The sequence below is a fragment of the Phyllobates terribilis genome, unplaced genomic scaffold, assembly GCF_046119375.1.
Source record: "Phyllobates terribilis strain yellow unplaced genomic scaffold, ASM4611937v1 Scaffold_11__3_contigs__length_659146591, whole genome shotgun sequence".
Classification (NCBI taxonomy): Eukaryota; Metazoa; Chordata; class Amphibia; order Anura; family Dendrobatidae; genus Phyllobates; species Phyllobates terribilis.
Window position 1 is genome coordinate 220,804,339 of NW_027362771.1, and position 15,992 is coordinate 220,820,330.

General features: G+C 44.4%; 1 protein-coding gene across 2 annotated transcripts in view; it reads right to left on the reverse strand.

The window, feature by feature from the left end:
- Positions 1 to 15,992, reverse strand: part of CPED1 (cadherin like and PC-esterase domain containing 1) — a 581,247-nt gene that overhangs the window by 544,322 nt on the left and 20,933 nt on the right. For both annotated transcript variants that reach the window (XM_073652067.1, XM_073652068.1), the window contains exon 2: positions 5,665 to 5,857. In XM_073652067.1, coding sequence (XP_073508168.1) covers positions 5,665 to 5,857 — 193 coding nt within the window. The remainder of the gene's footprint in view (positions 1 to 5,664; positions 5,858 to 15,992) is intronic.

Sequence of the window (15,992 nt, forward strand, 5' to 3'; positions counted from 1 at the left end):
TTAGTTCTGCTCTCCCCACCTTCATTGTCACGTCCTTAACCCCTACTAGGTTAAGAGGAAGGCCGTTAGAGGCATATATACGGAGAGGTTCGGGGCTGGCGGCTGGAGTTCGTCTATGGACCAGAACCATTTGTAGAGGACATCAGGCATGATGGTTACCTGAGATCCAGTGTCCAGCAGGGCAGGTGTCGCGATGCCATCCAGCACAATGGACAGGAAAGGTCTTCCTCCCACGAACCGATGGTACCAGCTTGATGGGCCTGCTTGCTTTACGCCTGGGTGTCGGCCCTCAGCCCCAGGGTTTGCTCGTTTAAAGGACAGTTCCGCGCTGTGTGGCCTACCTTCTGGCAGCGATAGCAGATGAACTCTCCTGGAGGACGACGTTGGTCGTGGGTCCTCCCACGGGGTGGCGTTGTCCTCCTCCGGGGTGGCATTGTCCTCCTTCTTCTTCTCATCTAGGGGACATCCTCAGGGCTGTCGGCGAGTAGTATCCTTCCTTCCGGCTCGGGCTCCTCCTGTAGCTGCAGGGTGCTCAGGACAGTGGCCAGGGTTTTACTTAGCTGACGCACTTCAGAGCGTAGGCTGTCCAGCTCACTAGGAGGCACGGTTTGCATCTTTGTTTCAGCCGTTAATGAAGGAGCAGTGGGTGCTGCGGGCACTAGGGTGGCATCTGGATGGTCTAAGGCCCACCACCGTACAGTTCTGCTCTCCTCCTGGGACCTCAACCCTCGGATGAACTGTTCCGTCAGCATTTTATTTTCATTTTGTATGTTGGCTGGACTAACCTGTTTCAGGGCCCGCAGGGCTTCCTGTACGCGCCAGGCGTAGTCCCGGACACTGTCCTCAGGTTTCTGGCCACAGTGGTAGAACCTCATCCAGAGATCTGTCTCAGTGCGGTTTTCAAACACAGTTTGCAGTCTCTTAAAGATGATGGATACTGATTCCTGGTCTGCGGCTGGCCAGGTTTCAGCTTCCTGCTCTACGGCACCAATCAATTGTCCCAGCACAACGGCAGCTCTCTGTTTACCGGTCATAGAATACATGTCCAGCACACCGCATATTTTTCTCTTGAATCCGGACAGGGTGTCTGGTTTGCGATTATACTGGGGAAGCCATTTCGCTCCAGGGATATACGGCAGGGCCACGGGTATCAACGGAGTCACGACCCCTGCTGGTGGAGCGGCCGCTCCGGCCTGTGCAGGGCCGGGCGCAGGTTGGACATCAGGATCGTTAACCGGTGCTCCGGCGGTTTGCTGGTCCTCGGCCATGGTTGCGCCCCCCTAGTGAACCGGAGCCTACCTTCTTCACTTTCTTTATCAGGTAGGCCGCAGCTCCGCGGTCGACGGTCTTCTTCCAGGACCTTGCGTCACTCGCGTCTGACGTCAGAGCATCCTCTGGACTCCTTCCAGGACCTGACGCTTCCTGGTTCGACGTCAGGGGCGGGGCGTGTTCTGGGCATCGCGCACTTCCAGCGGTTACGCCTCTCCGATTCCAGCGGTTACGCCCCTCTTCTTCCCACGTGGTGACAGGAAGATGGCGGGAAACCTTCACCACAGTGAGTATTACAGTCTTTTTTAAGGCGCACAGTACCCGGTGGCAACGGGCACGCAATCCTTTTTGTGACGCCAAAGCTGACGCGCCCCCTGGGCCGTGGGGCAGAAAGATGTCAGAACATGCAGTGTATCACTGCTTGCTGGACAAAGGGTAAATAGCTACAGACTGGTCAGAAGTCCCCAACTGAACCCTGCCCACAGCTAAAAGCACCTAGAGTAGGAAGATGAGCATTTTCTATTATATCGTGGTTGGCGTGGTGTGTGTGACGCGCCCCCTGGGCCGTGGGGCACTCTGCAGCCAGGCCTCTGGTTGCTGGGGGGATATCATGGTGGCTGGCCCGGTCCGTGACCCAGGGCGGTCAGTAAAAAGGGGAAATATATATAGGGGATTTGGAAAGTTCGTGACGCCACCTGTGGGATGTGGCAAAAGGGTGCCGCCGCTGCGGAGCAGTCCTCTGGAGCTGGTGTTATGGCAGCAGGGATAGTATGGCTCTCCACAGGTAGAGCTAGCTCCAGGGCAGCGTGGGGTGTAATGGATGGTGGTGCAGGGGAGAGACGGCAGGACGGTCCCGGAGGAAAGACGGACACTCACACGGTGGTAAGCTTCAGTACCTTTACTGGTGATGTTGCAGGCACGGTCCAGAGTACTCCAGGCAAAGGGCGCACTTTTGGACTCTCCCCAGTGAGCGGGTATAGGGCCTCCTGATCCGTTGCTTTATTCGCTAAGCTTCTGGCCTGCCTGGAACTAGGCCTAGCTTGGTTACTGTCTCTCTTCACACCTGCTGACCTGGTGGTAGGGCCTTCTCTTGAAGATCACTCTCCCTGGACGCTGGGGCCTCCGTGACTCCTAGCCCTGGTACTGTAGTCAGCATTTGGTAAACCTGGGACCTGTAGTCCTCCAGGGGTTCCGGTGGTTCCTACTGGGTATAAGGAGTCCCTGTAGGCGTGGACCCGGTGTCTGGTATATATATCGGGGTGAGCCTGGTATGCTCCTCTGCCCCCTCGCTACTTCTTACTTCTCCTCTCGCCTTCGGCCCACTCAAGGCCCTCACTAGGCCTTCACACATGCTGTAGGCCTTGGCTCGCCTAAGCACGGCAGCAAGCGTGCTGCTCTCTGAGCATCAGCATGCTCTCTCTGCTCAACTCTGAGCTGTGTTCCTCTCTGTCCTTGAACACTAAACTGAAACTGAACTCAGCTGCCTAACTCCACCCTCCCTATATATATCCCTAACGGGCTCCCTCTGCTGGTCTGAGGTGGTAGGGTGGAGGTGTGTGAATGTGTGAGGGCCTCTTGTGGAGAAGTCCATCCATGCACCCTTCTGGGTTCTGTGGCACCAATGTGCAGCAGGGCGCCACATTTGCGCCTCTCACTTTGGTAAGGGATGGCTTCAGGGTGCTCTCTAGGAACAAGGCAAGCCAAAACAACATAGTGTGATGCTCTAGTTCTTTTAACATGCCACATGAACCACCTGTCCAAATATTACAAATGCCAGTGACCTCTCTTAGCAGGACAATACACCTGCAAAATATTGTTCAGAAATGGTTTTAAGAACATCACAGAGAGTTAAAGGTGTTGACGTGACCATCAAAGCTTCTTTGGCATGTGCTAGAAAAAAACAGTCCAATACCTCTATGGAGGCCGCACCTCACAACTCGGGACATAAAGGATCTGTTGCTGATGTCTCAGGGGCCAAAGACGACAAAAAACACCCACTGGTCTTGTGTAGCACATGCCTTAATAGGACAGAGTTGTTTTGGGCAGTAAAACAAGGGAATATTGGTGCGCTGTCAGATAGGCGTGTGGAAACACAGCAGGTGTATAGATACCTTTATTTGAAGTCTTCAGAAGGCTCCGGTCTGGAGTCCAAAAAAAGTTTGTGGTTCTGAAGACTTCAAATAAAGGTATTTCTATTCAGCTGCTGTGTTTCCACACTCTCATCTGATAGTGCACCGATTATTCCCTTGTTTTACTATTCATATCTAACCCGCTCAACCCCCGAACGGGCATTTAAACTGGTGCCACCATACCACCACCATAGTACTCACCACTACAGCACCACCATAACCTCATGTTTTTCTACAGAGTTGTTTTGGGGTACACATGGGGTCTGCACAATATTAGACAAGTGGTTTTATGTGTATTTGTGCAGGTCATTAGCTGCTTTCTTATGAATTGGGATATTTATTTGTGTTTTACAAGTTCATGCCCATAACCTAGAAAACAAATTGATTTTAGATTATAGTCTGCAGTTCATCATGTGTATCTGCCCTGTGAGAGTTCTACTTGCATCCAAAACTAATATTATTACGGTCATCCAAGGGTTATATTATTGTGACCATCCAAAAATAGTTTCCGTGAGAAGTCTGTTTCCAAGCAGAAGGATCAGAATCTATACCAAGCAATTTTCTTCCACGCTGGAAACATCATGCATACAGCTTTTCTTTCTGCTGCTACTACACAAGGAGATTTATTTATTAATAGGAAACATCATATGAGAACAGTGATGTATACAGATACAATTCTTTATAAATCCTCACACATCGGAGATAGTAACTTCAGCCTACTAACTATAAAGCTTGTGGAATTCTGAGACATTTTCCATATAAGCCTTTACTAAAACTACTGGCATCAATCCAGTCTAAACGGATTCCAAAATAGGACTCTAACAAGAAACTGAAAGATAACAAACGTTTCAAGTCAAATCCGGAGACAAAAAATAAATACAAGAGGCGTTTTCCCTCCTTAACTTGTATTGAGTGTACTGCAGATTCCCATAAATTTACACATTATGTTGAATAACTTTTTGTTTTTGAAAGCGAACTGTAGGAATCTGATGGCTTCACTTATGACCTTTTACAGACTTTGCAATTACTATGCATTTTGACATATATAGAAGCAAGTGGTGAAACGGCTATCAGTGATGATTAGGTAACATATGAAATTATTTTCGGTGGATTGTGTGGCCGACAGCCATCTCAACCGGCTGTGCTGTACACAGGAGCACTCGCTTGGCCAAGGGCTCCTCTGTTCTCCATAAGAGAGCTGTCACCAGACATGTCTGTCAGCGGCTTATCTCAGGAAGAACAAAGCAATTGGTAGTCCAAATTAAACATGCCTGACACCCCCCCGACAATCAGTTGTTCGGAGCTCCCATACCCTTGATAGCTGTTTATATCTGTGAATTTAGCTGAATTTATTACAATGCGTATGGGGGCCACTAGATGTTAATACGAATTTACCCAGGGTCATCAAATATATGCCTGAGGATCTACATGTTCTGGACAGTCTAACTAGTTGGCAAAGATATTCGGCTTTAGAGAATGATCCAGAGAAGAGTCAGGCAAGCAAAAATTTGGTATTATGCAATTCACTGAGCACAATCCAAGGTCAGGGACACAAGAATACCACCAATGTCAAATAATCCAGATCCAGCAACAATAAGGCTCCGTTTACATTGACCGACCGGTGGCACTAAATGACCACCGATATGGTAAACATTCGGATACTGATGATCCGTATCTCGGTCATCAGTATCCGACGCTGTCTCATGAAGTTCAATTTGGGCCATAACTATTACTGATTTGTTCTTCTGATACAACACTGACAATATTTTCTGTATTACGCATTTATTGTGGATTTATACTATGGATATTAATATGTCCCTGATAACCTAGCATGACTCATGGATCACAAAAGTTTAACTTTGCTGATAGTCTGTATTCATTTTCAAACACACGTTTATGTGTGGTTAACCAAGAATCCATGTTTGGAAACAATATTTTGTGTGTACGATGTTTGTCAGATGTATTGCCAAGTAAATCAAATGGTCTCACCATCTTGGTGTTACAGACACTTCTCAGTCTCTAGCATAGACTAGCCAGCTATTCCCAGCTGCCAGTTATTAGGCCTGTAAGACCCGGACTGGATTATGGGAGTGACCCTTCCGACCCACGTTTTTTTGGTCGCTCCTAAATCCAGGACCCAAAATCATCTCAGTAACACATACCTGCCATTCAGGACTTTATCTCCTGCCTTTCTACACAAGATAAAAGTCTTTTATCAGACATCATACTACCAACCAGAACAACTCTTTAACAGTGATTTACTTACCCAGCGTCTTTTGGTTGTGTGTGAAAAATGCTTTGATGCTGTCAACATCTGCAAACTGGTGGATTCTGTACTCCAGTTTTGTTAGGACCCGCTTGTACAGGGTAGATTCTTTAATCCCAATAGACTGATAAATATGCAACATGATCATTTCCTTCAGATTAGAAAGAGGTTTCTTCTTAAATCTCTCTTCATACTAATAAAGTAAAAAGATTAACATGTATTATGTTTTGTAAAAGATATATAACTACTTGATTATGCTGTAAATTACAATACCAGGTTCCTAGTATACTATATTCTATGCATACTGAGGCAAGTGAAAATACCTGTAATACCTACTATCCAGTAGAGTGGAGGGAAGATGAGGAGAGTCAGCTCACCAAGTGCGCTGTGGAAGTAATCACGGTGTAGCCATAGCATGGAGCCGCCCAGGTCAAGGCGCAACAATCATGAAGAGGGAAAAGGATCCTCCAGTGTTGAAGCAGGTAGGTATAGTATAAAACTTCACATTTATTTATACACTAAGAGTATGGCGGTTCCACTGTTCACATAGTAAACCTACGCGTTTCAGCTACAGAGCCATACTCATGGTTTTTGGTAGCCAAAACGCGTAGGTTTACTATGTGAACAGAGGAACCGTCATACTTTTAATGTATAAATTAATGTGAAGTTTTAGGGTATGTGCACACGATGCAGAAATGAAGCAGAAAATTTCTGCATCATTTCTGCATCTCCCTGGCAGAAAAAACGCATGCAGATTGTGCATGCGTTTTTCCTGCGGAATACATGCGGATTCACATGCGTTTCCGCATGTGGATTGACAAGCGCTTTCCAGGCGATTTTAGCATCACCTGGAAAGTGCTTGACAACTAGGTCACACTATATAAATCCATGCAAACGGCATGGATTTATATAGTGTGACCCGAGAGAGTGTATATACTTACCTCCGATGGCCCGCGCTGTCCTGCTCACTCCGTTCTCCCGGCTGCCGGCAACTTTGAATTTTAAGACCTGCCGACGTCAGCGTCACGTGACCCATCACATGACTCTGACGTCAGCGCAGGTCCTACAACTCACTGCAAAGTGCCGGGAACCAAGCAGGAGCGCTACGCGGGCCGACAGAAGGTAAGTATATATTTATTTTTTATTTTATTCTTGTTTTACAGCTTTTTTAATGGTACCTGGGTGTGGAGGAGAGTCTCCTGTCCACCACACCCGGGTACCATCCGCACATTAGAACGCGCCAATAACGCAAGTACAAATGCAGTCTTGCGGAATTGGCGCGTTCTAATGCAAGTCAATGGCGGCGAAAACGCCGCGTTTACGCAAAATTAATTGACATGCTGCGGATTTTTGAGCGCAGCGTTTAGCTGCGGAAAAATCCGCATCATGGGCACAGCAGATGCGGATTTCAATTGGGGAACATTGCTGCCCTTCTACCATGCGTTTTTCATGCGTTTCCGCGGCGTTTACGCAGCTGCAAAAACGCCGCGGAAACGCATTAAATACGCATCGTGTGAACTCAGCCTTATACTATACTTACCTGCTTCAACACTGGAGGATCCTTTTTTTCTCTATAATGCTAAATGGACACCATTTATAGTGATATAGTTTTGATAATCCTGATTAAAATGTCCATGGCATATTCCACAATATACATACAGTATGCAAGCACACGTTCTCACTAGAGATGAGCGGTGTTCGACTAGAACTGTTCGCCAATCTCAAATTCGAGCTGTTTTGGGCGGTGTTCGAGTTGTTCGACGAACCCGAACGATTTGCAAAAAATTCGGCTGTTCGAGGTTATGTTCGATAACTGTTCGTGCACCAAAAGCGTGTCCTGCATGTCTGGCGCTATTTAGAGCACCAATCATGCAGGGATTGTCTGCCACTCACTGTAATGCCACAGCCATGGTGGTTGTGGCATTAGAGTGATTGCCCAAATCGATGGGAACTGTGCTCACAGTGAAACATGAAAAGCCGGCAATTCAGCAGCGGTACACCGGTACCCGACAATTTAGAACCGAAAGAATAGAGCATCACACATAGATTAGATAGATAGAAACATGTCAGTCACATATATAAGAAGTACAGTGACAGTGTTGATTACTGTACTTGCCATTTAGTGTAAAGGATTTATAAAAAAAAATATTAGTGTTTTCATGCACCGTCTCTTTAAAAAAGCCGGCCGGCAATTCAGCAGCGGTACCCGACAATTTAGAATAGAAGGAATAGAGAATCACACATAGATTAGATAGATAGAAACATGTCAGTCACATATATAAGAAGTACAGTGACAGTGTTGATTACTGTACTTGCCATTTAGTGTAAAGGATTTATTAAAAAAAATAATAGTGTTTTTATGCACCGTCTCTTTAAAAAAGCCGGCCGGCATTTCAGCATCTGTACCCGACAATTTAGAATGGAAGCAATAGATCATCACACATAGATTAGATAGATAGAAACATGTCAGTCACATATATATGAAGTACAGTGACAGTGTTGATTACTGTACTTGTCATTTAGTGTTAAAATAAAGGATTTATTTAAAAAAAATTGGCGTGGGATCCCCCATAATTTTAGTCTCTAGCGGAGGTTAAGCAGACGGCTGGGGCAGATGTTTGAAGCCTGGGAAGGGGTAATACCCACGGAGCTTCCCAGGCTACTAATATCAGCCCCCAGCTGAATGCCTAGCCTTTACTAGCTATTAAAATGGGGGACCCCCCAAAAAATTGACGTGGGGTCCCCCCTATTTTAATAGCTAGCAAAGGCTAGGCAGACAGCTGGGGGCTGATATTAATAGCCCAGGAAGGGTGTGATGAATATTGGCCCCCTCCCAGGCTAGAAACACCAGCCGTCAGCCGCCCCAGAAATGGCACATCCATAGGATGCGCCAATTCTGGCACTTAGCCTCGCTCTTCCCACTGCCCTGTAGCGGTGGCAGTGGGGTAATAGGGCTGGGGTTGATGTCAGCTTATAATGCCAGCTGACATCAAGCCCAGGTTAGTAATGGAGAGGCGTCTATAAGACACCCCCATTACTAACCCCATAGTCAAAGTTAAAAAAAAACACAAACACCCAGAATAAAGTCCTTTAATTGAAATAAAGACACAATTCTTTATTGTTCTAAATTAAACCATACTTACAATCACGCCCATTCCAGCTGAAGCCAACGATCCCCTGCAATAAAAGAAAAATAATAAAGCAACATAATCCTTACCTTCCCATGGTTCCCACGACAGCTTCAGCTCTGCTACATCGAGATGACAGGCTGGACCGCAGCAGAAAGCTGCCATCCAGCCTGTCATCCCGCAGACACTGAGAAGCGCAGGCTTGCTTGCGCTGCTCAGCGTCTCTCTGTGACGGCATCCAGATGAGCCGAGTTCATGTCCAATGAACTCGGCTCACCTCATGCACGTCACTGACAGCGTGGGAAAATTCTCACGCTGAAGCGGTGAGTGCAGGAGAATTCTCCCACGCTGTCAGTGACGTGCATAAGGTGAGCTCATGTCCAATGAACTCAGCTCACCTCCTGCACGTCACTGACAGCGTGGGAGAATTCTCCTGCACTCAGCGCTTCAGCGTGAGAATTCTCCCACGCTGAAGCGCTGAGTGCAGGAGAATTTTCCCATGCTGTCAGTGACGTGCATAAGGTGAGCTCATGTCCAATGAACTCAGCTCACCTCCTGCACGTCACTGACAGCGTGGGAGAATTCTCCTGCACTCAGCGCTTCAGTGTGAGAATTCTCCCACGCTGAAGCGCTGAGTGCAGGAGAATTTTCCCACGCTGTCAGTGACGTGCATGAGGTGAGCCGAGTTCATTGGACATTAACTCGGCTCATCTGGATGCCCTCACAGAGAGACACTGTGGAGCGCAAGCAAGCCTGCGCTTCTCAGTGTCTGCGGGATGACAGGCTGGATGGCAGCGTTCTGCTGCGGTCCAGCCTGTCATCTCGATGTAGCAGAGCTGAAGCTGTCATGGGAACCATGGAAAGGTAAGGATGATGTTGCTTTATTATTTTTCTTTTATTTCAGGAGATCGTTGGCTTCAGCTGGAATGGGCGTGATGGTAAGTATGGTTTAATTTAGAACAATAAAGAATTGTGTGTTTATTTCAATTAAAGGACTTTTTTCTGGGTGTTGTGTTTTTTTTAAATACTTTACTAGAAATTCATGGTGGTCATGTCTAATATTGGCGTGCCCCCATGAATTTCGGGCTTAGGGCCAGCTGATAATGCCAAGCTGGCCCTAACCCCTTTATTACCCAGTGAGCCACCGCATCAGGGCCCTGGATGAGTTGGGTACAGCGCCAGAAGATGGCGCTTCTATGAACGCGCCATTTTCCGGGGTGGCTGCGGACTGCAATTTGCAGCGGGGGTGGCCAAGAAAGCTTGGGCCTCCCTGCGCTGCGGATTCCAGCCCCCAGCTGGAATAAAGAATTGTGTGTTTATTTCAATTAAAGGACTTTATTCTGGGTGTTTGTGTTTTTTTTAACTTTGACTATGGGGTTAGTAATGGAGGTGTCTTATAGACGCCTCTCCATTACTAACCTGGGCTTGATGTCAGCTGGCATTATAAGCTGACATCAACCCCAGCCCTATTACCCCACTGCCACCGCTACAGGGCAGTGGGAAGAGCGAGGCTAAGTGCCAGAATTGGCGCATCCTATGGATGCGCCATTTCTGGGGCGGCTGACGGCTGGTGTTTCTAGCCTGGGAGGGGGCCAATATTCATGGCACCCTTCCTGAGCTATTAATATCAGCCCCCAGCTGTCTGCCTAGCCTTTGCTAGCTATTAAAATAGGGGGGACCCCACGTCATTTTTTTGGGGGGGTCCCCCATTTTAATAGCTAGTAAAGGCTAAGTATTCAGCTGGGGGCTGATATTAGTAGCCTGGTAAGCTCCGTGGGTATTACCCCCTTCCGAGGCTTCAAACATCTGCCCCAGCCGTCTGCTTAACCTCCGCTAGAGCCTAAAATTATGGGGGATCCCACGCCAATTTTTATTTTAATAAATCCTTTATTTTAACACTAAATGACAAGTACAGTAACCAACACTGTTACTGTACTTATTATAAATGTGACTGACATGTTTCTATCTATCTAATCTATGTGTGATGCTCTATCTTTCTGTTCTAAATTGTCGGGTACCGCTGCTGAATTGCCGGCCGGCTTTTTTAAAGAGACGGTGCATGAAAACACTATTATTTTTTTAAATAAATCCTTTACACTAAATGACAAGTACAGTAAGCAACACTGTCACTGTACTTATTATATATGTGACTGACATGTTTCTATCTATCTAATCTATGTGTGAAGCTCTATTCTTTCTGTTCTAAATTGTCGGGTACAGATGCTGAATTGCCGGCCGGCTTTTTTAAAGAGACGGTGCATGAAAACACTAATTTTTTTTTAATAAATCCTTTACACTAAATGACAAGTGCAGTAACCAACACTGTCACTGTGCTTCTTATATGTGTGACTGACATGTTTCTATCTATCTAATCTATGTGCTCTATTCCTTCTTGTCTAAATTGTCGGGTACCGGTGTATGCCGCTGCTGAATTTGCCGGCCGGCTTTTTTAAAGAGAGTGTCTTCTGAGCAGTTTGTCAGCTTTTGGACACCTTTGCAGGTGTTTTGTATGTGTTTCTATGTGTTTTTGTTTGCCTGCCATTGGTTTTAACGGTGTTCGACGGTGTTCTAAGGTGTTCGACGAACAGTTCGACGAACAGTTCCTCGAACATCCCGGTGTTCGACGAACCGAACCGAACCCTAACACTACGGGGGTGGCTCAACACTAGTTCTCACTACTATGCTTGTTTCCATCCACTGTCTTGTTCTTTTCAGCTTGGACATATACCTCTTTTTCTTTTCCCAAGATCTTATCATATCCACATAACATGTTTATTTTGTAATCCTTATAATGAATTACCATAGCTAATTACAGGCTCCTAATACCATGCATTAACCATGTGCTAGTGCTACCTGCTAGCAAATGATATGCTCTTACAATATTGTAAATGTCAGACATGTAATGTTAAATTTCATATATTTACAAGAGGAGGGAAAATAAGAAAAATCTACTTTTCATTAAAAAGTTTATGAAAATAAATGAACATTACTGGTGGGATCCAAAGAGCTCAGCTGTAGTCTTTGAGGGAGCTGATTCTCCAGTGTCACATTCTGCAGCGGAAATGAAGCATTACACGTTGACTTATGACATAAACGGACTGTTCATATAATGCAGGGTCCTTTACAGCAGCTATAGTCCTGTCTTTAATCTGCCCCCCTCAGGCTGCTGCGATACAACTAGATACCAGACTATCAGGTGATTGCATCCATGACCCTTTTTGGCCTGGTTTATGGAAGATAACAGCTCACATGAGTAGTAAATGATCTGCTCATGGCAAGAGACCCTCCCAAGTGAGCCCCTGATACCCTAAAGGTCCATATGAGGTAGGTCATCTAGGCCATAACAATATTCATCTTGATTTTATTTTTGCAGTTGTCAATATCTTATTTATAGGGCAACAACTAGCCACGTTTTCTTTGAGCTTCCTTCCAAGACTCACAGCAATCCTACACATTTTATATTGCCAGTTGTATTCCTGAGAGTATCGAAGGCAATATTCTCATAAGATCATCCTACTAAACTGCTTTTTACATGAGGCTCTGCTGCATCTTATTTTGCCCTCTATGATCTTTACATCTTACATTGTGAAAACAGTTGAGGACATATTACCATGACTTACAGACAGAGCTGTCCTTCGCAGCTATAACTTTCTGTTGCCGTGAAAGCACTTTTATTTTTCAGAACAGTTGGAAGCATTGTGTCAGAAGAACGTCTATACAAATGATTGCATGCAGTTAGTGGACCACATACCTTCCCGTCACCTCTCCACAATCCTTACAGTAAGAATTTAACCAAATCTGCCAAATTAAATTATAGTCTTTTAGGGACTGAAAAAATGCAAGGATCAAAATAACCTTTCAGCCAAGTTCTTTTCTACAATTTATCTTTCTCGCTAACATTTACACATAACGACTTGCCTCCCATGCAATTTATATTTATAGCTATGGTACCTATAGGAATCTAATCCTGGTGAATTAAAAAAAAAAAACAGTGTAAAATTATTCAACTTAGTTCTCATTTATGACAAAAGTAGACTGAAATCCAATGACAGTAAGGAAGCAAATATGTGCATTAAGCATGGATTGTTCAAAACAAGACAACAAATAAATATATACAGTACAGACCAAAAGTTTGGACACACCTTCTCATTTAAAGATTTTTCTGTATTTTCAAGACTATGAAAATTGTACATTCACACTGAAGGCATCAAAACTATGAATTAACACATGTGGAATTATATACTTAACAAAAAAGTGTGAAACAACTGAAAATATGTCATATTCTAGGTTCTTCAAAGTAGCCTCCTTTTGCTTTGATGACTGCTTTGCACACTCTTGGCATTCTCTTGATGAGCTTCAAGAGGTAGTCACCGGAAATGGTCTTCCAACAATCTTGAAGGAGTTCCCAGAGATGCTTAGCACTTGTTGGCCCTTTTGCCTTCACTCTGCGGTCCAGCTCACCCCAAACCATCTCGATTGGGTTCAGGTCTGGTGACTGTGAAGGCCAGGTCATCTGGCGTAGCACCCCATCACTCTCCTTCTTGGTCAAATAGTCCTTACACAGCCTGGAGGTGTGTTTGGGGTCATTGTCCTGTTGAAGAATAAATGATGGTCCAACTAAACGCAAACCGGATGGAATAGCATGCCGCTGCAAGATGCTGTGGTAGCCATGCTGGTTCAGTATGCCTTCAATTTTGAATAAATTCTCAACAGTGTCACCAGCAAAGCACCCCACACCATCACACCTCCTCCTCCATGCTTCACGGTGGGAACCAGGCATGTAGAGTCCATCTGTTCACCTTTTCTGCATCGCACAAAGACATGGTGGTTGGAACCAAAGATCTCAAATTTGGACTCATCAGACCAAAGCACAGATTTCCACTGGTCTAATGTCCATTCCTTGTGTTCTTTAGTCCAAACAAGTCTCTTCTGCTTGTTGCCTGTCCCATAAGTGGTTTCCTAGCAGCTATTTTACCATGAAGGCCTGCTGCACAAAGTCTCCTCTTAACAGTTGTTGAAGAGATGTGTCTGACGCTAGAACTCTATGTGGCATTGACCTGGTCTCTAATCTGAGCTGCTGTTAACCTGTGATTTCTGAGGCTTTTTAAACCTGACAGGGCACACCTGTGAAGTGAAAACCATTTCTGGTGACTACCTCTTGAAGCTCATCAAGAGAATGCCAAGAGTGTGCAAAGCAGTCATCAAAGCAAAAGGTGGCTACTTTGAAGAACCTAGAATATAAGACATATTTTCAGTTGCTTCACACTTTTTTGTTAAGTATATAATTCCACATGTGTTAATTCATAGTTTTGATGCCTTTTGATATATATTGTCGTAGATCGGCTCACTCAGCTGTACACGGAGGTAGACACAGGAACACTGTCTCTTTAAATTCTTCCCTGGTTTATTATACAGGCATCATAAACCATGGTTAAGTAATAATAATAATAATAAGTAAAAATAGTGAAGTAAAATGAAGTGAAGTGAAGTAAAAATAAACATGGCCCTTTGGGCAAAAAAGGAGGACAAACAAAACCAAAAAGTCACACCAAGCACAGTCCTTGCGGTAGTGGGGATCTGCCCGCTCAGAGTTTACCAACTCCACATGGTTCAGGTTAGCTCAACACAAGCATCTCCTATCTGGAGTTAGGCTCTCCAGATCTACTGAACACTGTCTCAACAGGCCATCTATTTAAAGCCCAGACCACACCCTGGGGTGGAGATATGATGAACGCCCCCCACCCACTCTATGGTCCTTCACAAAAACCCAGCTCTTTTAAAATGGCTGCTTAACCCCTTGCAACACTTAGTTAGATTTCTGGATTTCAAATCACTGAAGCTAATAGCCTCAGTGAAACATACCTCCCCTCCAGCACTTTACCAGTGACTTTGTCACATTATATATATACATCTGTTCCATTTTGTTGCCCAGTTCAGCCGAAGCTGCGATCAATTAAGGACAGTGAGAAGTCTTCAAAATGGCCTGGTTCGGAAAAATTAAAGGGGTTTTCCACATACAAAGTTCATTTAAACAGCTAATTCTTTCTTTGAGGTAAAACATGAGCTTAAAAACAGGAAGGGAAATGTTTTACCTCATAGAAAGAATCAGCTGTGATCCCCTGCTGTAATGTCTGTATACTCTTTTCCTGTCCAGGAGATGTGGTATGATCAGACCATGTTCCTGTATGGTCAGACACAGCCATTACACAGTACACAGCAGGGGCACCTTCATAAGATTATCTTAGCACAGGAACATTTTATTTAAACACATCCAATTGTGGAAACTATTATTATTCAAAGATCTATTGATTAAAATGTCAACCCCTTTAAATTTATAACTCCACAAATCTGGCCAACAACTATGCATTTTTATTTTTGCTTGGAGTCAAACTTAGATAGAAAAAAAAACAAAATAAATAAAAATACAAACATAAACATAGGAGAAATATAGTATAAAAGTCTAAAAATAAGAATGTGTATAAAAGTGAATAATTTTCATTTTTTTTTTCATTTTTTTTATCTTAGCTCCAGTAATTTAACTATTATGCTATTTAACATTTAGTTTAAAGATTAAATAACATAGTAATGAAAAATATACTGGTTCGGCATTACTGTTGAACTAACTACTACTAACAAACAAAATGTTACCACTTCTATAAGAAGTGCTGTTTTTGCTACTATTGTTAATCCAATATCCAATTTATAATCACCATAAAAATTTGCTTCCAAACTTTACTGAAAATTGTACAAATAGGACCCTAAAGCTATGAAATAAATACAGCCTTATGGCAAGTAATATTGTGTTTTTCTGCTGCTTATAAATTGACTGTATATTTATATACACTGCTCAAAAAAATAAAGGGAACACTGAAATAGCACATCCTAGATCTGAATGAATGAAATATTCTCATTGAATACTTTGTTCTGTACAAAGTTGAATGTGCTGACAACAAAATCACACAAAAATCATCAATGGAAATCAAATTTATTAACCAATGGAGGCCTGGATTTGGAGTCACCCCCAAAATTAAAGTAGAAAAACACACTACAGGCTGATCCAACTTTGATATAATATCCTTAAAACAAGTCAAAATGAGGATCAATATTGTGTGTGGCCTCCACGTGCCTGTATGACCTCCCTACAATGCCTGGGCATGCTCCTGATGAGGTTGTGGATGATCTCCTGTGGGATCTCCTCCC